A 25,575-nucleotide genomic window follows, 5' to 3' on the forward strand; every position below is an offset into this window, starting at 1 on the left:
GGATTTACGTAATTCACGTTCACGATCTCGAAGCCAACCTCGTAAACGATATGACCCTACTGGCAAATTTTGTTTTTATCACTTTCGTTTTGGAGCAAAATTCATTCTAGAGAAATGCAAGCCTCCGTGTGCTTGGGTAAAAAACGATTTCAAAAACCAGGAAAACTCGAATCTGCAGTAGGTTCAGCGGCAAACGCTGCTGCAGAAAATATGAAGGATTGTCGCAAATTTCGTTTATTCGTTCGTGACCGAAGATCAAATTTGCACTTTCTTATTGATAGCGGAGCTGACGTAAGCATAATTCCTGCTACTTCACAGAATAAATGTAAAACTGAATATAAACTGTATGCAGCTAATGGCACAGATATTTCCACTTATGGCATAAAAACGCTAACTCTTGATTTGGGATTACGTCGTGATTTTCAGTTTCCATTCATAATTGCTGATGTCACAAAAGGTATTTTAGGAGCTGACTTTCTTCACAAATATAAATTGCTTGTCGATATAAATAAGAAAAAATTAATTGATGGCGTAACACAGCTTTGTGTCCAGTGTGATGTCGCTGCTATTTCCAGTGATTACTCAGTAACCACATTAAATAAATCCATAAAAATTTTCGATTTACTGTCGAAATATCCCGAAATTTCTAAACCTAACCTTTTTCCTACACAAATTAAACATGGTGTTACACATTTTATTTCGACTGTTGGTCAACCCGTTTATTCAAAGGCACGACAGCTCGATCCAAAACGCTTAGCTATAGCTAAAGAGGAATTTAAATTTATGCATGACAATGGAATAATTCGTCCATCAAACTCCCAGTGGTCAAGCCCCTTGCACCTTGTTACGAAAAAGGATGGTTCATATCGTCCTTGCGGAGACTACCGACGATTGAATGCGCAGACGATACCTGATCGATACCCAATTCCTCGCATTGAAGATTTTCATCATATTTTAAGAGGTACAAATATTTTTTCTAAAATTGATTTATTCAAAGCTTATTTTCAAATTCCCATTGCAGAAGAAGACAAATGTAAAACGGCTATCATCACTCCTTTCGGTTTATACAAATTTAATGTAATGAGTTTCGGTTTAAAAAATGCTCCTGCAACGTTCCAAAGATTTATTCACGAAGTCTTTAGAGGATTAGAATTCGTTTTTCCCTATTTAGACGATATACTCATTGCATCCAGTACCCATGAAGAACACGAAAATCACCTTAAATTAGTTTTCGAAAGATTACATACATTTGGGTTAAGAATTAATGTTTCAAAATCTGTCTTTGCTGTTCCCCAAATCGAGTTTCTAGGCTACCTAATTACACCTAAGGGTTCCCGTCCTTTGCCAGAAAGAGTTCAAGCTATTACTAACTACAAACGACCAGAAACAATTCATGAACTTAGAACCTTTCTTGGAATACTTAACTTTTATCGTCGTTATATAAAGGATGCAGCGAAGAATCAAGCATTGTTACATGCGTATCTCAAGGGAGCTAAAAAGAGGGACAAACGTAAAATCGAATGGACTGAAGAAGCTGAAAAACAGTTTGAAACGTGCAAGAATGACCTGGTGAACACGGCACTGTTGTCTTTTCCCAATTCTGAATTACCTCTGGCGTTATTTACAGATGCTTCAGATACGGCGATTGGCTCAGTGTTGCAACAATATGAAAACTCCTCGTGGAAGCCAATAGCATTTTTTTCTAAAAAATTAAGTGATACTCAGCAAAAATATAGCACCTATGATAGAGAACTATTAAGCATATATCTTTCAGTTAGACACTTTAAGCATTATCTAGAAGGAAGAGTATTTACAATTTATACAGATCACAAGCCCTTAATATTCGCCTTTCGTCAAAAACTTGACAAAGCAACACCTAGACATGCTCGCCAACTTCAATACATCTCCCAGGTTTCGACTGATATCAAATATTTAAAAGGTGAGAATAATATTGTGGCGGATACGTTATCTAGAGTTAATGAAATTTCATCGATAGATTATGATAAAATAGCTGATGAACAAACTCAAGATGAAGAACTGAAGAGTTTGCAAACCACTACTTCCTTGAATTTCAAGCAATGTTCTCTACCATCGGGGAAATATTTGTGGTGTGATACATCAACTAAACATGTTCGGCCGTATATTCCTCAGGCTTTCAGAAAACACGTCTTTCAAAGAATTCATGGTTTATCACATCCAGGAATAAAATCGACTATGAAATTAATGACATCAAAATTCATTTGGCCTAACATAAAAAAATATGTACAGTTGTGGACAAGAACCTGCATTCATTGCCAAAAAGCTAAAATCAATCGGCACACCAAAACAAAATTAGGTGAGTTTGAAGTATCACCAGGAAGATTTTTTGTCATCCATATCGATCTCATAGGACCACTTCCACCATCTAAAGGGAATATTTATTGTCTTACTTGCATAGATAGATTTTCGAATTGGATGGAAGCAATTCCTTTAGAAAATATTTCTGCTGAGAACGTCGCAAGAACCTTTTATAGCAACTGGATTGCGCGTTTCGGAACGCCAAGTAAACTCATTAGTGATCGTGGATCCCAATTTAAAAGTGATACATTACGAGCTTTGTCCAAAATCTGTGGCATCAATTTACAACACACTACTGCCTACCACCCCTCGTGTAATGGCAATGTTGAGCGCCTTTATCGAACATTGAAAACAGCATTAAAAGCCCACAACAACATATCTTGGACGGACACGTTACCAACAGTACTTTTGGGTTTGTAAACTATTCAACAGTACTATTCAAGAAGATACCAATCATTCTATTGCGCAAGTAGTTTATGGCCAGAGTCTCAGACTTCCTGGCGAGTTTTTCAGCGAACCAAGTATCCAGACAGCATCGGAGACTTTTGCTAATAAACTCCAGAAACAGATGGAAGTTGTTGGACCGAGACTAATTCGTAAAAATTCATCTGAACAGATATTTGTCCATAAAGACTTAAAAACTTGTTCTCATGTGTTTCAGCGAATAGATCGGATAAAAAAAAACCTTTGGAACCTCCTTATGAAGGACCATTTCCTGTTATTGATCGCAAGGACAAATATTTTACTATTAGCACAAAAGGAAAACATGTTAATGTATCCCTGGATCGCCTGAAACCAGCATATATTTTAGCTGAGGAAAATTCTCAGTTGATACAACCTGACTACAGTAATTTGCAGAGACCGGACTCAAATTCGGATGTGAATCAAAAACCTTCTCGCACAGGCAGAACTATACGTTTACCTGTTAGATTCAAGGACTGACTAAATTATTTTGATAGTGGTTAACACTGCAATACTAGTTACTACCTATTTCTCCATCTTCGTAACGTAACTTAGTTACTGGTGGGGGAGTAGTGTAGTGGCCCAGTTATTGCATGAGAAATAATTATTTTTTATTTCATATATTTGTTCATGTGTTTAATTATTTTATAAAATTAACTTTAATATTTTGTTAATATTCATATTTATATTTAAATTTCTTTATGCTGAATGGCAACTAGTTCTAGTTCTGATTCATGATTGCTAGGTTTTGGTTTCAAAACGTTGCTCGTAGCGTCGCATTTCGATAGCTGGAAAATAAAATGCAATAACTTAGCTATTTGTTTATAATTCATGCTGTTACTAGTCATAAATTAATTTTAAACATTAGTAGCCAAGGCTACATCGTGGTGACCCTGATTAATTTTCGAAATGTCAACAAATGACTCTTCTGAAACTGCTATGAAAGATACGATACAGTCACCGGAGCTTCATAAGGTGAGTGTGAAAATACCTCCTTTTTGGATTGATAAACCGGAAATATGGTTTTTTCAAGTTGAAGCTCAGTTCAAACTTAGAAATATCGTTTCAGAAGAAACGAAATTTAATTATTTAGTTTCACAGCTTGAACCTAAGTTCGTCGAAAATATTTGGGACATTGTAACGAACGATAGTGCCACAAAATATTCGGATGCTAAAATTAGGTTATTACATTTATTCAAAGAAAATGAAAATGTACGGATTAAACGTTTGATTACTGGTATCGAACTTGGAGACATGAAACCAAGCCAACTTTTGCAGAAGTTGAGATCAGTTGCTACTACAGATGTGTCTGAAAATCTAATCAAAACTTTATGGCTGGAGAAGCTACCTGACTCCATAAAAAATATATTATTAGTTAGTGATGAAGATGTAACCAAGTTAGCGTCTATGGCAGATAAAATTAGTGATATGAATCGGAAACCAGAAGTATTTAGTACTAATGCTCCTTCTGTTCCCGAAAATGATTTGTTGCAAAGAATTACCTTTCTTGAACAAAAAATTGATCAAGTAACCATTCGCTCAAGACGAAGGGACTCGGATTTACGTAATTCACGTTCACGATCTCGAAGCCAACCTCGTAAACGATATGACCCTACTGGCAAATTTTGTTTTTATCACTTTCGTTTTGGAGCAAAATTCATTCTAGAGAAATGCAAGCCTCCGTGTGCTTGGGTAAAAAACGATTTCAAAAACCAGGAAAACTCGAATCTGCAGTAGGTTCAGCGGCAAACGCTGCTGCAGAAAATATGAAGGATTGTCGCAAATTTCGTTTATTCGTTCGTGACCGAAGATCAAATTTGCACTTTCTTATTGATAGCGGAGCTGACGTAAGCATAATTCCTGCTACTTCACAGAATAAATGTAAAACTGAATATAAACTGTATGCAGCTAATGGCACAGATATTTCCACTTATGGCATAAAAACGCTAACTCTTGATTTGGGATTACGTCGTGATTTTCAGTTTCCATTCATAATTGCTGATGTCACAAAAGGTATTTTAGGAGCTGACTTTCTTCACAAATATAAATTGCTTGTCGATATAAATAAGAAAAAATTAATTGATGGCGTAACACAGCTTTGTGTCCAGTGTGATGTCGCTGCTATTTCCAGTGATTACTCAGTAACCACATTAAATAAATCCATAAAAATTTTCGATTTACTGTCGAAATATCCCGAAATTTCTAAACCTAACCTTTTTCCTACACAAATTAAACATGGTGTTACACATTTTATTTCGACTGTTGGTCAACCCGTTTATTCAAAGGCACGACAGCTCGATCCAAAACGCTTAGCTATAGCTAAAGAGGAATTTAAATTTATGCATGACAATGGAATAATTCGTCCATCAAACTCCCAGTGGTCAAGCCCCTTGCACCTTGTTACGAAAAAGGATGGTTCATATCGTCCTTGCGGAGACTACCGACGATTGAATGCGCAGACGATACCTGATCGATACCCAATTCCTCGCATTGAAGATTTTCATCATATTTTAAGAGGTACAAATATTTTTTCTAAAATTGATTTATTCAAAGCTTATTTTCAAATTCCCATTGCAGAAGAAGACAAATGTAAAACGGCTATCATCACTCCTTTCGGTTTATACAAATTTAATGTAATGAGTTTCGGTTTAAAAAATGCTCCTGCAACGTTCCAAAGATTTATTCACGAAGTCTTTAGAGGATTAGAATTCGTTTTTCCCTATTTAGACGATATACTCATTGCATCCAGTACCCATGAAGAACACGAAAATCACCTTAAATTAGTTTTCGAAAGATTACATACATTTGGGTTAAGAATTAATGTTTCAAAATCTGTCTTTGCTGTTCCCCAAATCGAGTTTCTAGGCTACCTAATTACACCTAAGGGTTCCCGTCCTTTGCCAGAAAGAGTTCAAGCTATTACTAACTACAAACGACCAGAAACAATTCATGAACTTAGAACCTTTCTTGGAATACTTAACTTTTATCGTCGTTATATAAAGGATGCAGCGAAGAATCAAGCATTGTTACATGCGTATCTCAAGGGAGCTAAAAAGAGGGACAAACGTAAAATCGAATGGACTGAAGAAGCTGAAAAACAGTTTGAAACGTGCAAGAATGACCTGGTGAACACGGCACTGTTGTCTTTTCCCAATTCTGAATTACCTCTGGCGTTATTTACAGATGCTTCAGATACGGCGATTGGCTCAGTGTTGCAACAATATGAAAACTCCTCGTGGAAGCCAATAGCATTTTTTTCTAAAAAATTAAGTGATACTCAGCAAAAATATAGCACCTATGATAGAGAACTATTAAGCATATATCTTTCAGTTAGACACTTTAAGCATTATCTAGAAGGAAGAGTATTTACAATTTATACAGATCACAAGCCCTTAATATTCGCCTTTCGTCAAAAACTTGACAAAGCAACACCTAGACATGCTCGCCAACTTCAATACATCTCCCAGGTTTCGACTGATATCAAATATTTAAAAGGTGAGAATAATATTGTGGCGGATACGTTATCTAGAGTTAATGAAATTTCATCGATAGATTATGATAAAATAGCTGATGAACAAACTCAAGATGAAGAACTGAAGAGTTTGCAAACCACTACTTCCTTGAATTTCAAGCAATGTTCTCTACCATCGGGGAAATATTTGTGGTGTGATACATCAACTAAACATGTTCGGCCGTATATTCCTCAGGCTTTCAGAAAACACGTCTTTCAAAGAATTCATGGTTTATCACATCCAGGAATAAAATCGACTATGAAATTAATGACATCAAAATTCATTTGGCCTAACATAAAAAAAGATGTACAGTTGTGGACAAGAACCTGCATTCATTGCCAAAAAGCTAAAATCAATCGGCACACCAAAACAAAATTAGGTGAGTTTGAAGTATCACCAGGAAGATTTTCTGTCATCCATATCGATCTCATAGGACCACTTCCACCATCTAAAGGGAATATTTATTGTCTTACTTGCATAGATAGATTTTCGAATTGGATGGAAGCAATTCCTTTAGAAAATATTTCTGCTGAGAACGTCGCAAGAACCTTTTATAGCAACTGGATTGCGCGTTTCGGAACGCCAAGTAAACTCATTAGTGATCGTGGATCCCAATTTAAAAGTGATACATTACGAGCTTTGTCCAAAATCTGTGGCATCAATTTACAACACACTACTGCCTACCACCCCTCGTGCAATGGCAATGTTGAGCGCCTTCATCGAACATTGAAAACAGCATTAAAAGCCCACAACAACATATCTTGGACGGACACGTTACCAACAGTACTTTTGGGTTTGTAAACTATTCAACAGTACTATTCAAGAAGATACCAATCATTCTATTGCGCAAGTAGTTTATGGCCAGAGTCTCAGACTTCCTGGCGAGTTTTTCAGCGAACCAAGTATCCAGACAGCATCGGAGACTTTTGCTAATAAACTCCAGAAACAGATGGAAGTTGTTGGACCGAGACTAATTCGTAAAAATTCATCTGAACAGATATTTGTCCATAAAGACTTAAAAACTTGTTCTCATGTGTTTCAGCGAATAGATCGGATAAAAAAAAACCTTTGGAACCTCCTTATGAAGGACCATTTCCTGTTATTGATCGCAAGGACAAATATTTTACTATTAGCACAAAAGGAAAACATGTTAATGTATCCCTGGATCGCCTGAAACCAGCATATATTTTAGCTGAGGAAAATTCTCAGTTGATACAACCTGACTACAGTAATTTGCAGAGACCGGACTCAAATTCGGATGTGAATCAAAAACCTTCTCGCACAGGCAGAACTATACGTTTACCTGTTAGATTCAAGGACTGACTAAATTATTTTGATAGTGGTTAACACTGCAATACTAGTTACTACCTATTTCTCCATCTTCGTAACGTAACTTAGTTACTGGTGGGGGAGTAGTGTAGTGGCCCAGTTATTGCATGAGAAATAATTATTTTTTATTTCATATATTTGTTCATGTGTTTAATTATTTTATAAAATTAACTTTAATATTTTGTTAATATTCATATTTATATTTAAATTTCTTTATGCTGAATGGCAACTAGTTCTAGTTCTGATTCATGATTGCTAGGTTTTGGTTTCAAAACGTTGCTCGTAGCGTCGCATTTCGATAGCTGGAAAATAAAATGCAATAACTTAGCTATTTGTTTATAATTCATGCTGTTACTAGTCATAAATTAATTTTAAACATTAGTAGCCAAGGCTACATCGTGGTGACCCTGATTAATTTTCGAAATGTCAACAAATGACTCTTCTGAAACTGCTATGAAAGATACGATACAGTCACCGGAGCTTCATAAGGTGAGTGTGAAAATACCTCCTTTTTGGATTGATAAACCGGAAATATGGTTTTTTCAAGTTGAAGCTCAGTTCAAACTTAGAAATATCGTTTCAGAAGAAACGAAATTTAATTATTTAGTTTCACAGCTTGAACCTAAGTTCGTCGAAAATATTTGGGACATTGTAACGAACGATAGTGCCACAAAATATTCGGATGCTAAAATTAGGTTATTACATTTATTCAAAGAAAATGAAAATGTACGGATTAAACGTTTGATTACTGGTATCGAACTTGGAGACATGAAACCAAGCCAACTTTTGCAGAAGTTGAGATCAGTTGCTACTACAGATGTGTCTGAAAATCTAATCAAAACTTTATGGCTGGAGAAGCTACCTGACTCCATAAAAAATATATTATTAGTTAGTGATGAAGATGTAACCAAGTTAGCGTCTATGGCAGATAAAATTAGTGATATGAATCGGAAACCAGAAGTATTTAGTACTAATGCTCCTTCTGTTCCCGAAAATGATTTGTTGCAAAGAATTACCTTTCTTGAACAAAAAATTGATCAAGTAACCATTCGCTCAAGACGAAGGGACTCGGATTTACGTAATTCACGTTCACGATCTCGAAGCCAACCTCGTAAACGATATGACCCTACTGGCAAATTTTGTTTTTATCACTTTCGTTTTGGAGCAAAATTCATTCTAGAGAAATGCAAGCCTCCGTGTGCTTGGGTAAAAAACGATTTCAAAAACCAGGAAAACTCGAATCTGCAGTAGGTTCAGCGGCAAACGCTGCTGCAGAAAATATGAAGGATTGTCGCAAATTTCGTTTATTCGTTCGTGACCGAAGATCAAATTTGCACTTTCTTATTGATAGCGGAGCTGACGTAAGCATAATTCCTGCTACTTCACAGAATAAATGTAAAACTGAATATAAACTGTATGCAGCTAATGGCACAGATATTTCCACTTATGGCATAAAAACGCTAACTCTTGATTTGGGATTACGTCGTGATTTTCAGTTTCCATTCATAATTGCTGATGTCACAAAAGGTATTTTAGGAGCTGACTTTCTTCACAAATATAAATTGCTTGTCGATATAAATAAGAAAAAATTAATTGATGGCGTAACACAGCTTTGTGTCCAGTGTGATGTCGCTGCTATTTCCAGTGATTACTCAGTAACCACATTAAATAAATCCATAAAAATTTTCGATTTACTGTCGAAATATCCCGAAATTTCTAAACCTAACCTTTTTCCTACACAAATTAAACATGGTGTTACACATTTTATTTCGACTGTTGGTCAACCCGTTTATTCAAAGGCACGACAGCTCGATCCAAAACGCTTAGCTATAGCTAAAGAGGAATTTAAATTTATGCATGACAATGGAATAATTCGTCCATCAAACTCCCAGTGGTCAAGCCCCTTGCACCTTGTTACGAAAAAGGATGGTTCATATCGTCCTTGCGGAGACTACCGACGATTGAATGCGCAGACGATACCTGATCGATACCCAATTCCTCGCATTGAAGATTTTCATCATATTTTAAGAGGTACAAATATTTTTTCTAAAATTGATTTATTCAAAGCTTATTTTCAAATTCCCATTGCAGAAGAAGACAAATGTAAAACGGCTATCATCACTCCTTTCGGTTTATACAAATTTAATGTAATGAGTTTCGGTTTAAAAAATGCTCCTGCAACGTTCCAAAGATTTATTCACGAAGTCTTTAGAGGATTAGAATTCGTTTTTCCCTATTTAGACGATATACTCATTGCATCCAGTACCCATGAAGAACACGAAAATCACCTTAAATTAGTTTTCGAAAGATTACATACATTTGGGTTAAGAATTAATGTTTCAAAATCTGTCTTTGCTGTTCCCCAAATCGAGTTTCTAGGCTACCTAATTACACCTAAGGGTTCCCGTCCTTTGCCAGAAAGAGTTCAAGCTATTACTAACTACAAACGACCAGAAACAATTCATGAACTTAGAACCTTTCTTGGAATACTTAACTTTTATCGTCGTTATATAAAGGATGCAGCGAAGAATCAAGCATTGTTACATGCGTATCTCAAGGGAGCTAAAAAGAGGGACAAACGTAAAATCGAATGGACTGAAGAAGCTGAAAAACAGTTTGAAACGTGCAAGAATGACCTGGTGAACACGGCACTGTTGTCTTTTCCCAATTCTGAATTACCTCTGGCGTTATTTACAGATGCTTCAGATACGGCGATTGGCTCAGTGTTGCAACAATATGAAAACTCCTCGTGGAAGCCAATAGCATTTTTTTCTAAAAAATTAAGTGATACTCAGCAAAAATATAGCACCTATGATAGAGAACTATTAAGCATATATCTTTCAGTTAGACACTTTAAGCATTATCTAGAAGGAAGAGTATTTACAATTTATACAGATCACAAGCCCTTAATATTCGCCTTTCGTCAAAAACTTGACAAAGCAACACCTAGACATGCTCGCCAACTTCAATACATCTCCCAGGTTTCGACTGATATCAAATATTTAAAAGGTGAGAATAATATTGTGGCGGATACGTTATCTAGAGTTAATGAAATTTCATCGATAGATTATGATAAAATAGCTGATGAACAAACTCAAGATGAAGAACTGAAGAGTTTGCAAACCACTACTTCCTTGAATTTCAAGCAATGTTCTCTACCATCGGGGAAATATTTGTGGTGTGATACATCAACTAAACATGTTCGGCCGTATATTCCTCAGGCTTTCAGAAAACACGTCTTTCAAAGAATTCATGGTTTATCACATCCAGGAATAAAATCGACTATGAAATTAATGACATCAAAATTCATTTGGCCTAACATAAAAAAAGATGTACAGTTGTGGACAAGAACCTGCATTCATTGCCAAAAAGCTAAAATCAATCGGCACACCAAAACAAAATTAGGTGAGTTTGAAGTATCACCAGGAAGATTTTCTGTCATCCATATCGATCTCATAGGACCACTTCCACCATCTAAAGGGAATATTTATTGTCTTACTTGCATAGATAGATTTTCGAATTGGATGGAAGCAATTCCTTTAGAAAATATTTCTGCTGAGAACGTCGCAAGAACCTTTTATAGCAACTGGATTGCGCGTTTCGGAACGCCAAGTAAACTCATTAGTGATCGTGGATCCCAATTTAAAAGTGATACATTACGAGCTTTGTCCAAAATCTGTGGCATCAATTTACAACACACTACTGCCTACCACCCCTCGTGCAATGGCAATGTTGAGCGCCTTCATCGAACATTGAAAACAGCATTAAAAGCCCACAACAACATATCTTGGACGGACACGTTACCAACAGTACTTTTGGGTTTGTAAACTATTCAACAGTACTATTCAAGAAGATACCAATCATTCTATTGCGCAAGTAGTTTATGGCCAGAGTCTCAGACTTCCTGGCGAGTTTTTCAGCGAACCAAGTATCCAGACAGCATCGGAGACTTTTGCTAATAAACTCCAGAAACAGATGGAAGTTGTTGGACCGAGACTAATTCGTAAAAATTCATCTGAACAGATATTTGTCCATAAAGACTTAAAAACTTGTTCTCATGTGTTTCAGCGAATAGATCGGATAAAAAAAAACCTTTGGAACCTCCTTATGAAGGACCATTTCCTGTTATTGATCGCAAGGACAAATATTTTACTATTAGCACAAAAGGAAAACATGTTAATGTATCCCTGGATCGCCTGAAACCAGCATATATTTTAGCTGAGGAAAATTCTCAGTTGATACAACCTGACTACAGTAATTTGCAGAGACCGGACTCAAATTCGGATGTGAATCAAAAACCTTCTCGCACAGGCAGAACTATACGTTTACCTGTTAGATTCAAGGACTGACTAAATTATTTTGATAGTGGTTAACACTGCAATACTAGTTACTACCTATTTCTCCATCTTCGTAACGTAACTTAGTTACTGGTGGGGGAGTAGTGTAGTGGCCCAGTTATTGCATGAGAAATAATTATTTTTTATTTCATATATTTGTTCATGTGTTTAATTATTTTATAAAATTAACTTTAATATTTTGTTAATATTCATATTTATATTTAAATTTCTTTATGCTGAATGGCAACTAGTTCTAGTTCTGATTCATGATTGCTAGGTTTTGGTTTCAAAACGTTGCTCGTAGCGTCGCATTTCGATAGCTGGAAAATAAAATGCAATAACTTAGCTATTTGTTTATAATTCATGCTGTTACTAGTCATAAATTAATTTTAAACATTAGTAGCCAAGGCTACATCGTGGTGACCCTGATTAATTTTCGAAATGTCAACAAATGACTCTTCTGAAACTGCTATGAAAGATACGATACAGTCACCGGAGCTTCATAAGGTGAGTGTGAAAATACCTCCTTTTTGGATTGATAAACCGGAAATATGGTTTTTTCAAGTTGAAGCTCAGTTCAAACTTAGAAATATCGTTTCAGAAGAAACGAAATTTAATTATTTAGTTTCACAGCTTGAACCTAAGTTCGTCGAAAATATTTGGGACATTGTAACGAACGATAGTGCCACAAAATATTCGGATGCTAAAATTAGGTTATTACATTTATTCAAAGAAAATGAAAATGTACGGATTAAACGTTTGATTACTGGTATCGAACTTGGAGACATGAAACCAAGCCAACTTTTGCAGAAGTTGAGATCAGTTGCTACTACAGATGTGTCTGAAAATCTAATCAAAACTTTATGGCTGGAGAAGCTACCTGACTCCATAAAAAATATATTATTAGTTAGTGATGAAGATGTAACCAAGTTAGCGTCTATGGCAGATAAAATTAGTGATATGAATCGGAAACCAGAAGTATTTAGTACTAATGCTCCTTCTGTTCCCGAAAATGATTTGTTGCAAAGAATTACCTTTCTTGAACAAAAAATTGATCAAGTAACCATTCGCTCAAGACGAAGGGACTCGGATTTACGTAATTCACGTTCACGATCTCGAAGCCAACCTCGTAAACGATATGACCCTACTGGCAAATTTTGTTTTTATCACTTTCGTTTTGGAGCAAAATTCATTCTAGAGAAATGCAAGCCTCCGTGTGCTTGGGTAAAAAACGATTTCAAAAACCAGGAAAACTCGAATCTGCAGTAGGTTCAGCGGCAAACGCTGCTGCAGAAAATATGAAGGATTGTCGCAAATTTCGTTTATTCGTTCGTGACCGAAGATCAAATTTGCACTTTCTTATTGATAGCGGAGCTGACGTAAGCATAATTCCTGCTACTTCACAGAATAAATGTAAAACTGAATATAAACTGTATGCAGCTAATGGCACAGATATTTCCACTTATGGCATAAAAACGCTAACTCTTGATTTGGGATTACGTCGTGATTTTCAGTTTCCATTCATAATTGCTGATGTCACAAAAGGTATTTTAGGAGCTGACTTTCTTCACAAATATAAATTGCTTGTCGATATAAATAAGAAAAAATTAATTGATGGCGTAACACAGCTTTGTGTCCAGTGTGATGTCGCTGCTATTTCCAGTGATTACTCAGTAACCACATTAAATAAATCCATAAAAATTTTCGATTTACTGTCGAAATATCCCGAAATTTCTAAACCTAACCTTTTTCCTACACAAATTAAACATGGTGTTACACATTTTATTTCGACTGTTGGTCAACCCGTTTATTCAAAGGCACGACAGCTCGATCCAAAACGCTTAGCTATAGCTAAAGAGGAAATTAAATTTATGCATGACAATGGAATAATTCGTCCATCAAACTCCCAGTGGTCAAGCCCCTTGCACCTTGTTACGAAAAAGGATGGTTCATATCGTCCTTGCGGAGACTACCGACGATTGAATGCGCAGACGATACCTGATCGATACCCAATTCCTCGCATTGAAGATTTTCATCATATTTTAAGAGGTACAAATATTTTTTCTAAAATTGATTTATTCAAAGCTTATTTTCAAATTCCCATTGCAGAAGAAGACAAATGTAAAACGGCTATCATCACTCCTTTCGGTTTATACAAATTTAATGTAATGAGTTTCGGTTTAAAAAATGCTCCTGCAACGTTCCAAAGATTTATTCACGAAGTCTTTAGAGGATTAGAATTCGTTTTTCCCTATTTAGACGATATACTCATTGCATCCAGTACCCATGAAGAACACGAAAATCACCTTAAATTAGTTTTCGAAAGATTACATACATTTGGGTTAAGAATTAATGTTTCAAAATCTGTCTTTGCTGTTCCCCAAATCGAGTTTCTAGGCTACCTAATTACACCTAAGGGTTCCCGTCCTTTGCCAGAAAGAGTTCAAGCTATTACTAACTACAAACGACCAGAAACAATTCATGAACTTAGAACCTTTCTTGGAATACTTAACTTTTATCGTCGTTATATAAAGGATGCAGCGAAGAATCAAGCATTGTTACATGCGTATCTCAAGGGAGCTAAAAAGAGGGACAAACGTAAAATCGAATGGACTGAAGAAGCTGAAAAACAGTTTGAAACGTGCAAGAATGACCTGGTGAACACGGCACTGTTGTCTTTTCCCAATTCTGAATTACCTCTGGCGTTATTTACAGATGCTTCAGATACGGCGATTGGCTCAGTGTTGCAACAATATGAAAACTCCTCGTGGAAGCCAATAGCATTTTTTTCTAAAAAATTAAGTGATACTCAGCAAAAATATAGCACCTATGATAGAGAACTATTAAGCATATATCTTTCAGTTAGACACTTTAAGCATTATCTAGAAGGAAGAGTATTTACAATTTATACAGATCACAAGCCCTTAATATTCGCCTTTCGTCAAAAACTTGACAAAGCAACACCTAGACATGCTCGCCAACTTCAATACATCTCCCAGGTTTCGACTGATATCAAATATTTAAAAGGTGAGAATAATATTGTGGCGGATACGTTATCTAGAGTTAATGAAATTTCATCGATAGATTATGATAAAATAGCTGATGAACAAACTCAAGATGAAGAACTGAAGAGTTTGCAAACCACTACTTCCTTGAATTTCAAGCAATGTTCTCTACCATCGGGGAAATATTTGTGGTGTGATACATCAACTAAACATGTTCGGCCGTATATTCCTCAGGCTTTCAGAAAACACGTCTTTCAAAGAATTCATGGTTTATCACATCCAGGAATAAAATCGACTATGAAATTAATGACATCAAAATTCATTTGGCCTAACATAAAAAAAGATGTACAGTTGTGGACAAGAACCTGCATTCATTGCCAAAAAGCTAAAATCAATCGGCACACCAAAACAAAATTAGGTGAGTTTGAAGTATCACCAGGAAGATTTTCTGTCATCCATATCGATCTCATAGGACCACTTCCACCATCTAAAGGGAATATTTATTGTCTTACTTGCATAGATAGATTTTCGAATTGGATGGAAGCAATTCCTTTAGAAAATATTTCTGCTGAGAACGTCGCAAGAACCTTTTATAGCAACTGGATTGCGCGTTTCGGAACGCCAAGTAAACTCATTAGTGATCGTGGATCCCAATTTAAAAGTGATACATTACGAGCTTTGTCCAAAATCTGTGGCATCAATTTACAACACACTACTGCCTACCACCCCTCGTGTAATGGCAATGTTGAGCGCCTTCATCGAACATTGAAAACAGCATTAAAAGCCCACAACAACATATCTTGGACGGACACGTTACCAACAGTACTTTTGGGTTTGTAAACTATTCAACAGTACTATTCAAGAAGATACCAATCATTCTATTGCGCAAGTAGTTTATGGCCAGAGTCTCAGACTTCCTGGCGAGTTTTTCAGCGAACCAAGTATCCAGACAGCATCGGAGACTTTTGCTAATAAACTCCAGAAACAGATGGAAGTTGTTGGACCGAGACTAATTCGTAAAAATTCATCTGAACAGATATTTGTCCATAAAGACTTAAAAACTTGTTCTCATGTGTTTCAGCGAATAGATCGGATAAAAAAAAACCTTTGGAACCTCCTTATGAAGGACCATTTCCTGTTATTGATCGCAAGGACAAATATTTTACTATTAGCACAAAAGGAAAACATGTTAATGTATCCCTGGATCGCCTGAAACCAGCATATATTTTAGCTGAGGAAAATTCTCAGTTGATACAACCTGACTACAGTAATTTGCAGAGACCGGACTCAAATTCGGATGTGAATCAAAAACCTTCTCGCACAGGCAGAACTATACGTTTACTTGTTAGATTCAAGGACTGACTAAATTATTTTGATAGTGGTTAACACTGCAATACTAGTTACTACCTATTTCTCCATCTTCGTAACGTAACTTAGTTACTGGTGGGGGAGTAGTGTAGTGGCCCAGTTATTGCATGAGAAATAATTATTTTTTATTTCATATATTTGTTCATGTGTTTAATTATTTTATAAAATTAACTTTAATATTTTGTTAATATTCATATTTATATTTAAATTTCTTTATGCTGAATGGCAACTACTTCTAGTTCTGATTCATGATTGCTAGGTTTTGGTTTCAAAACGTTGCTCGTAGCGTCGCATTTCGATAGCTGGAAAATAAAATGCAATAACTTAGCTATTTGTTTATAATTCATGCTGTTACTAGTCATAAATTAATTTTAAACATTAGTAGCCAAGGCTACAGCGTCACCCCTGATCAACTTCTTCACTACTGAAGACTTTGCACTTTTATTACAAATGCATACGACTTTTCCAGTTTATGGAATTTAACGAACTTTTACAGGTCCTTAGGGGATTGATAAACATGTAGTGGTAAAGGCCCTCGGGTCGAACACTACTTAACGAATAATGATCTCTGATCTCCCCGTTGAATCACTATTATAAATGTTCGTTTTACTTTTCAAACTGTTGCCACCAAATGTTAGAGTCTTGCATTATATTTGAAGAAATAAAATAATGAAAAATTAGAGTAGCTCCTAAACACTATACCATCTGGGGGGCAAGATCTTTTTATTATAAATTAATTTTAATAGAAAAGTTATTTTAACATATGTGCGTTTAAGAAAAAAGAGCAGCGAAAATTTCCCAAAAACGCAAGCACATGAATTTTGGCAGCATAGTTTTGTCGAAAATTGCGCGATTTGGCAACGTTGAAACGTAAAGCTGATTCGCTGGTTGTGTTTGTGCCAATGAACAAATGTGTTATTTACCGTGTGCTTTTCTTTTTAAAAGTTCCGAGACTTCAATGGATATTGATGCGGGTGATGAAGAAGAACGCTTCAAAAGGCTTGCTGTGTATGTATTCACTTATATATATTTTTTTTCAAATACACAAAATATTGGTAAAAGTTTACAATTGGGTTCCCCTTGTTTTTTGGCGATTCTTTTTTTGATGCCAAGATCGGCACCAGGAAGGTACAATTTCTTGATGGTCGCTACACAAAACAAAAATAAGAAGTCAAAGAATTGTACAGACTCTGTGTCCATGAACACATTGATCTGTTTTCACTTAAAAAAAAATCCTAGAATTGCACAAACTAGGCATTGCGCACTGCCTTAAATTTGCCCATGTACACATCAATCTATTTTCATTTAAATAAAATCAGGAAGCTAAAACAGAGTTAAAACTATCATGGTAACCAGAAGTAAGGTTTCATCGCCAAAATTTAAAAAAGTTGTCGTGAAGCGAAGGGGCACTCAGTTCTACACTAGAGCGAAAATATTTATATTCGTGATCTGTTTGTATGTAGGAATTCAATATACAATTAAAGTAAAATGTTTGATATCCAAATGTAATCGAATATGTGTAGTTTCCTAAAAAAGTGCCAGAATATTTAAATGTGCGAAACTAAAAGTATAAAATGTTAGTTTCCTTGAATTATGCGTTTTCTTAGTCTTCATTTTACAATAAATCCAGATGTTAAGTATAAGTTCAAAAATAGGCTGACTATATTTTCGTCATGTCACATGTTATATTAAGTTGACCATTATTCTTCAGAACCGTATGTTTAGCTTAAAATGCTCGTTAAAAATGGGACAAAATGCCATAACGCACAAAATACCTTAGATGGAGCTCACACTGTAAATAAACTAGAAACTCTTAAATTTGTTATTAGTTTGCAAGTAGAAAAAGGGAATTTTTTAGTAAAATTTTTGGTGAATCTTCGGATTATGGTAACTTGGCGAAACTTTGGCGACCATCCCTGCTACAGCAACCTGCTAGTTTTTTTTTTTTTTTTTTTGTGATGCCATTTTGTTTTCACGAAGTAAAGCCATGTTTTATTTTATTTTTTTTTTTTTACTCAAAATTTTTTCCAACAATCTGCTAGCCGAATTACGCTTATGCTAGAACTTTTATGGAACAAAAGTGCTTAATCATGACGAAGATTAGGTGCGAAATTGGGAGGAAGTGTAGAATCGCCCACTGCTTGCTGCGTTTTTAAGAATTGCATATACACGATATCTATGTACACATCAACCTATTATAACTTAAAAAAAATCCCAGAATTGCACAAAAATGGCATTGTGCACACTTTGGTATTGCGCACACAAAAATGACTTTATCCATGTACACATTGACCTATTTTCACTTAAAAAATAAAAATTAAAAAAAAAAAAAAATTACAAAAATCCAATTCTTCTTACTCTTGTAAAAAGCACCAAACAAATAAGTGGGCGATTCTGAACTTTAGCAGCGAAATTGTTTCTAAGTGCTTATTAGCTAAAATCCTGTTTGGAATTTTCCGGAAAATGTCACATGACATGTCTCATGATCTCTCATTTCTCTGAGACAAAATAATCTGTGATTCGAACTGTGTACTTCTCAGATTATTGCTAAAATCCTAGCTAGTAACCTTTATCACCTTACCAAAATGTCACCAAACTACCTGTTACCATGTTCCAAAGATTAACCAAATTTTTGAAATGATCTTTCTGAAAATTTCTAAAATCATGTATTTAACAGCTTTTGACACTATAACATATTTTCTGAAGCAGGGCAGAATTTGAAAGGTGAAACCTCTTGGAAAACACACAAAGATGTCTTGTAGAATATAATACAGTATTATCAATTAATTACATAACTGCTTTTCTCTTACTTGAAGCAGAACTTTACTAATCTTGTGAGATATTTAGTCCAAGACAATTTAATTATAATATTGGGTACTTTTCCGTTTCGCCGGCGCAAATCTCGCCAAGCAGACTTTATTGGCAGCAACATACAGTATACACATAAAAAATTTAACCAATGTTAGTTTTAAGAATTTTTTATTTTGAAGGCATAAGCATTTTAGTATGGTTTAAAATTTTGTAAAAAACCAATAAATAAAGACAATAAATTTGTAAAAAGACATTAATTTAAGAATTTACTTTGCTTTCATCCTGATTCGCCGGTTCATATCACGTGACCCCAAGTGATCTTATCTCATGTAAACTACGCTACAAAAATATAATTCTCTCAGTAATTATCTACATTAATTTCAAGTTAAATCTTATGGAATACAAGTTCAAATGCAAGAATTATTTTAATTCGTACGAATAGCTTACTCAGAAATTATGTAAAACCGCAGTGCTTTACTTCGCTAGTGCATTCTCATTAGATTTGATGAATTTAACCCTTGATTTTCCTTTTCTATATCTTTGCGTTCAGGTGAGTGGTGTGATTGCATCGTAATTAATTACCGCGAATGGTCTTAGGGCAAAAAATTTAACTATCTTGTAAAAATTCTATGTAATTGTATGTCAGTATTGAAAGAAACAATCAATCTGATAAGAAATGGCTGCGACTTGTTTTGAAAATGAAGGGTAAAAGTTTGCCAGCGAAGATATTCCGTTTGGCATCAGTTGTACCATTATTGGCGACTTTATCGTTTGTGCCGGCAAAACGGAAAAGTACCTAATATTATTTTTCAAACTTAGGTATATTTATATTGTAATAGATGAGTAAGAATTAAGGATACAGTGGATATTTAGCTGAAATATGCTAATCAGCCTAAATGCTACTATTTATCCAGTAATGTTAAATATTTAGGAAGAGAAAAATTTCCACACTTTTTTTTAATAATTCAGGATCTTTATTGATTATTTATAATGGGGATATTTCCATTCTATTTTATTTCTTTCTTCCTGTTAAATAGTCTTAAAATTTGTTTTAATTAAAAATAAATAAAAGTTGTAGATTGATAGAAGCTTTCCGTAATGTGAAACAACCTTTCCATGAATACGTTTCTTCCCATAATGTTATGCAATTGCAACTTTAAAATATTAGATTATGTTAATTAAAATTTGGGTAAAATCCTATAAGAGCCCTTGGCGACAAACTGGGAGAGTGCAGAATCACCCACTGCTCCGCACGTTTCTCAAAATTGCCAACTTGAAAATAGCAAGTAAAAAAATTGGGGTAGAGTAGACTTTAAGGTACCCCTTGTATTATGGTGAAGTTGTTGTTTGATTTATCACCAAGTTGTTGTTTCATTTATGGTAGCCTGAGTAGTTGAATGTTATGGAAACCCTATTGTGACATAATCGGGTGCATGATTCTGGGAAATTTTGAATCATGGGATGTTTTGTAAGCGTTTTTGTGGTGTGTGTTGGTTTGATTCTTTAGACAGTAGAATGGCCGAATGTAGTAAGATTAATTTGAAGTTTCTGTACAATTTGGAGCAAAAGGGGAAAAGAGCTTTAATTGACTGGTGTGTAAATGTAGGTTTACTTAGTAGCCATTATAAGTGTTCTGTATGTAGGAAGGATATGCGTCTAGTCGAACGTAAAAATCGTTTAGATGGATTTGAATGGGTTTGTAGGAAGAAAAGTTCAGATGGTCACTATGTGAAGTGTTCGATCAGAAAGAGTACCTGGTTTGAAAAAAGTCATTTGAGTATGATTGATATTTTGATTTTTACGTGGCTCGGGGTGTACGAAGCGAACTCGAAAATCATGGTAAGTGAATATTTGCTTTTGGTAGTGCTTAAATATATAACATGTTTTTTCTTTTCTATGTTATTTTATTTTTTGGTTTAAAATGTATTTTATTGAGATTTTGCATTTTTTTCCCCTATATTGTAGAATTTGGTGCTCCTTTGACTTTTTAAGTGTAAATATATCAATGTGTACATGGACAAAGTAAAGGGAGTGTGCAATGCAAGTTTGTGCAATTCTGGGATATTTTTTAAGTGAAAATAGGTCGACGTGTACATAGATAAAGTTAAAAGAGTGCACAATGCCATTTTTGTGAAATTCGGGGATTTTTTTTTTTTAAGTGAAAATAGATCGACGTGTACATGGATAAAGTTTGTGAAATAATGAAGTATTTATGACCTAAAGGGTATCAAAATTTACAAAAAAAAAAAAAAAAAAAAAAAAAAAGAAGCTTAATATTGATTTGTTTGCCTTATTAAACATTTCTCTCAATGCAAGTTGTTTAAGTTGCTCCGTTTGTTGCGCTAATACATTCTCTTTAATTCTGTAGACAGGCATAATCCTTTGCTTAGTTACATTGTTGAAGTCCTGTAACTGCTGTTTCGAGAATTCCGATTAATTTGTCAATCAAAATTTTCTCGTTGTCAGTAACTTCTCTGTTACTTTCTTCACTATCAGTAGCGTATTTTCTGGATCTAGAACTATACTACAGATTTCGCCATTCATTAATTGATTGATGATTGAGAAGGATTGTCATCACAATGAAAACTTCTTTTATATCATCCTCATTTATTACAGCTTGTCCACATTTCTTTACAAAATCCGTTAATTGGAAAATTTCGCCTTTGTTTTGCTATATCCGAAAACCTTTAAAATTAGTGGCCATCATCATCAAATTTAGCTATCCTTCACTGTACATATTTGGCTATGCATCATGAGCTTGGCGACTAACGACAAGTTGTTCTGTTAAATTTTATCTTGCTTCTATCACGCACTGAGACAATTATGCCTGAATTATATTAGTTTTGTTATTTATCATACTTATGTCTATTTCTTTCACGTGCTTAAGGCTTATTAGAGTTCTGAATAAATAAATTCCCACATATATTTCAGCCTTATTGAAGGCCGGCGCTAGATATCTTACCGCCTGATGCAGTCTCTGTGGGTCCTAAATTCTCCGAGTCTCTGCAGCCATACGAGCCCTGGTGCTGGTTCTGGGTTTATGTGAATAACAAATCAATTATTCTTAATTCAAATAGCCATAAATTTAATCTTTGAGTCTATGAGTATCATCAACAAAATCTATTTTTATCACATGGAAAGAAATGTTTGGTAAATGTTTCCTCGTAAACGTTTTTTTAGCACATTTAACTTAAATCTGTAATCATCGCCAAGCGTAATGTCAACATATAAGGTTACCATACACCTTTATTATTCAATTACTAACAAGAAAAATTGGGTACTTTTCCGTTTCGCCGGCGCAAATCTCGCCAAGCAGACTTTATTGGCGACAACAGACAGTATACACATAAAAAATATTAAAAAAATCTTAGTTCTAAGAATTCATTTTTTGAAGGCATAAACATTTTAATATCGCTTAAAACTTTATAAAAAGCCGATAAATAAAGACAATAAATTTGTAAAAAGACATTAATTTAAGAATTTACTATGCTTTCATGGTTCAAAATCCTAATTCGCCGGTTTATATCACGTGACCCCAAGCTATCTCATCTCACGTAAACTACTCTACAAAAATCTAATGCTCTCAGTAATTATCTACATTAATTTCAAGTTAAATCTTAATTTGGAACACAAGTTTAAATGCAAGAAATATTTCAATTCGTACGAATAGCTTACTTAGAAATTATGTAAAACTGCAGTGCTTTACTTCGCTAATGTATCCTTATTAGAATTGATGAATTTAACCCTTGACTTTACCTTTTCTATATTTTCGGCTTCGGGTAAGAGCTGTGATTGCATCCTAATTGACTTAACTACTGAAAATGGCCTTAGACATAAAACTGAACTATCTGATAAAAATTCTATGTAATTATATGCCAGTATTGAAAAAAACAATCAATCTGATAAGAAAAAGCTGCGACTTGTTTTGAAAATGAGGCGTAAAAGGTTACCAGCGAGAATATTCCTTTTGGCATCGATTGTACCATTATTGGCGACTTTATCGCTTGCGCCGGCAAAACGGAAAAGTACCAAAAATTGTTTAGGCATCGCTACATGAGTCATTACTGAAGTTGTCATGTTTTGATAAACATGCGGTGATGAAAGGAAAGTATAATAAATAATGATTCCCAAGGTTGGCGTCAGATCAATGATGTATCTATGTGGAATGTTTCAGTTTGAGATGTGTACCATAAAGCGGATACGCAGGAATGAAACCAAGTTACTGATCCTGATCGTACATATTTATGCTAAAAGGTTTGTTTCTTCAATAACAATGTATTTCATTTAGTGTCAAAGTGAAATTAAGAATTGGCACACTCCAGATGTTTTATTATGCTCGGAGGGGGGTGGAATCAAATGTGCATGCGTAAAACCTAGGAGAAAAATGTTGTTGGTGGTTTTGAGGTCCGGATTTTAGATCATTTCGGATAATGGACGTCTGGATTTCAGACTTTGTACTGAATTTCTTATTTATTTTGATTAATATAGCAATTGGATTATATGGATGATCTTTAACTTTGTTAGAGATTTCTTGCTGGTAACTTTATGCTTTCTTGACTACTGTTATTATAATGACTTTTGAAATTGCTTGTTTTCATGAATGTGTTTGATTGATTTAGAAATTCTGAATTTTCATCCACAGAGAACCCGTTGGCGCCGTTGCTGTTTTACTCGCCAAGTTCACCTATGGTTGATGGGCGTTGGTTATGAGATATTAAAACACATGGAAGTAAGCCGCGTAAACATGATATTTAAAGAATATAATCAAAGTAATTAAAGAATAAGTAACATAAATTCACGTTAGCAGAGAAAACAATATATTAAGCATATGAAAGTGAAAATTCAAAATTAACTGGTTAAACACGATGCACGAAAATAAATTTGTATTTAATTCAAGTTAGCACAGAAAACAATATGTAAAGCTTAATGGAAGTAGAAAAATCATGTAATATTGAGCTTTGTAATAATGACCCTTTTTCTTGGCAATTTCTTGGGAAAATTGAGATCTGTCTTTGAATATCTTTCAGTATTATAAAATTCCAAAATATTTATGTTTTTAACAGTGCAGTTTCTAAAGAAATTGTGAATTTACGATTAATATCTTCATTGCATAATTTTAAAGTACTTCCAAAACTACGATTGAAAATCCATTATGATCGCATAAATGAAATGAATAGATATTCTCATTTAAATAGAAACTTAATTGCAACTGATTACATAAAAGTTTTTTTAGTAATAAATTATATTCTGCTCTGACTTATTTTTTTAAATTTTATATATATGTTCATGTATTGCACGAAAAAACCAACATATTAACTTTACATTTGGCATATCGATTTTTATTAAGACTTGCTTTTTTGCATGTAACCAGGGTTCATAGCGGTCCTTATAAGTGCTTATAAGTCCTTATATTTGAAAATAAAATATAAAGGCCCTTATAGGTGCTTACTTTTTCTTTAAAGCCCTTATTTTTTTGTTTTTAGTGCTTATTTTTTGCTTTTAGTGCTTTTTTTTTAATGAACGCGCTATTTTCCCCCTACCAAAGCCGAAACTAAATAAACAACTTTTCTTAATATTGAATGTCAGGTGGTGAATCATACTCCCGGAAATAGCTTTTCCCCCTTTCTCTGCATTAACATAACCTTTGGTGCGCACAAAGAGTACAGACAGGTGCCCGTCGTTATATTGGTCAAAGAATTGCGAAAGCAGTAGAAAATTTCGGTACATTCGGCATTCTTTTCCTCCCACCCAAATACTATACACGTTTAAATTTCTATCCAGATCTTAATAATTTGCATTCTCGTTCCGCTTGGTCAGTTCATATTTGTGTTTATTATGATCATTATGCTTATATTATGAGTATATGTATGAATGTTTATAATAACAGTTGCAGTAACTGCTGAAGTATAGTAAACTTCCAAAAATGGTTGTATTTTAACACAGCGTTTTAGGAATAATACTCGGAATGGCTTAAATAAAGGGAAAGTAATCGAATAGTCAAAATAATTTTATTTTTTTTGGCCAATACATTATATAGTGCGAAGATTGGGAGGTTCTCCCCTTTCTCCGCAAAATCTCAAATATTGAAACTGTTACAAGTTCGCTGCAAAACAAGCAACGGACTTTTTTTTTTTTTTTTTGTCACTTTCCAATCTGGATTGAATAGGACTAAAAGTTCTGCGGTCTACCAACCCAAGCGAAGAATGATTCTATTGCGGAAATTTAACGCCGTCTGTTGAAAATTAGAATGAAAAACACCCCAGTTACTCATATTTAGTTCTTTATTCTCCCAATTTCAGCAGCTGTTGATTCCGATTGCGTAATATCACGTAGGGAAGAATTATGGCACACGTATTGTGCAATAACGTTTGCGATATTTCGCAGAGATAATTAATTAATTAATTTTGATGTTCT

The 25,575-nt window shown here is 34.6% G+C and overlaps 1 protein-coding gene across 11 annotated transcripts in view; it reads left to right on the forward strand.

Annotated features, from left to right (window-relative positions):
• The first annotated feature begins 17,231 nt into the window (after positions 1–17,231).
• Positions 17,232–25,575, forward strand: part of LOC146995977 (uncharacterized) — a 220,863-nt gene continuing 212,519 nt past the window's right edge. For 4 of the 11 annotated variants that reach the window (XM_085822478.1, XM_085822468.1, XM_085822470.1 and 1 more), the window contains exon 1: positions 17,233–17,358. In XM_085822478.1, the coding sequence (XP_085678604.1) occupies positions 17,261–17,358 (98 nt within the window). In that variant the 5' untranslated portion in view covers positions 17,233–17,260. Of the gene's footprint in view, positions 17,359–23,803; positions 23,891–25,575 lie in introns of all 11 variants that reach the window. The other 7 variants (XM_085822469.1, XM_085822473.1, XM_085822471.1 and 4 more) reach the window with 3 other exon arrangements.

This window comes from Stegodyphus dumicola, chromosome 8 (assembly GCF_044657685.1).
Source record: "Stegodyphus dumicola isolate Sdum_Otavi_A_Nest chromosome 8, ASM4465768v1".
NCBI lineage: Eukaryota > Metazoa > Arthropoda > Arachnida > Araneae > Eresidae > Stegodyphus > Stegodyphus dumicola.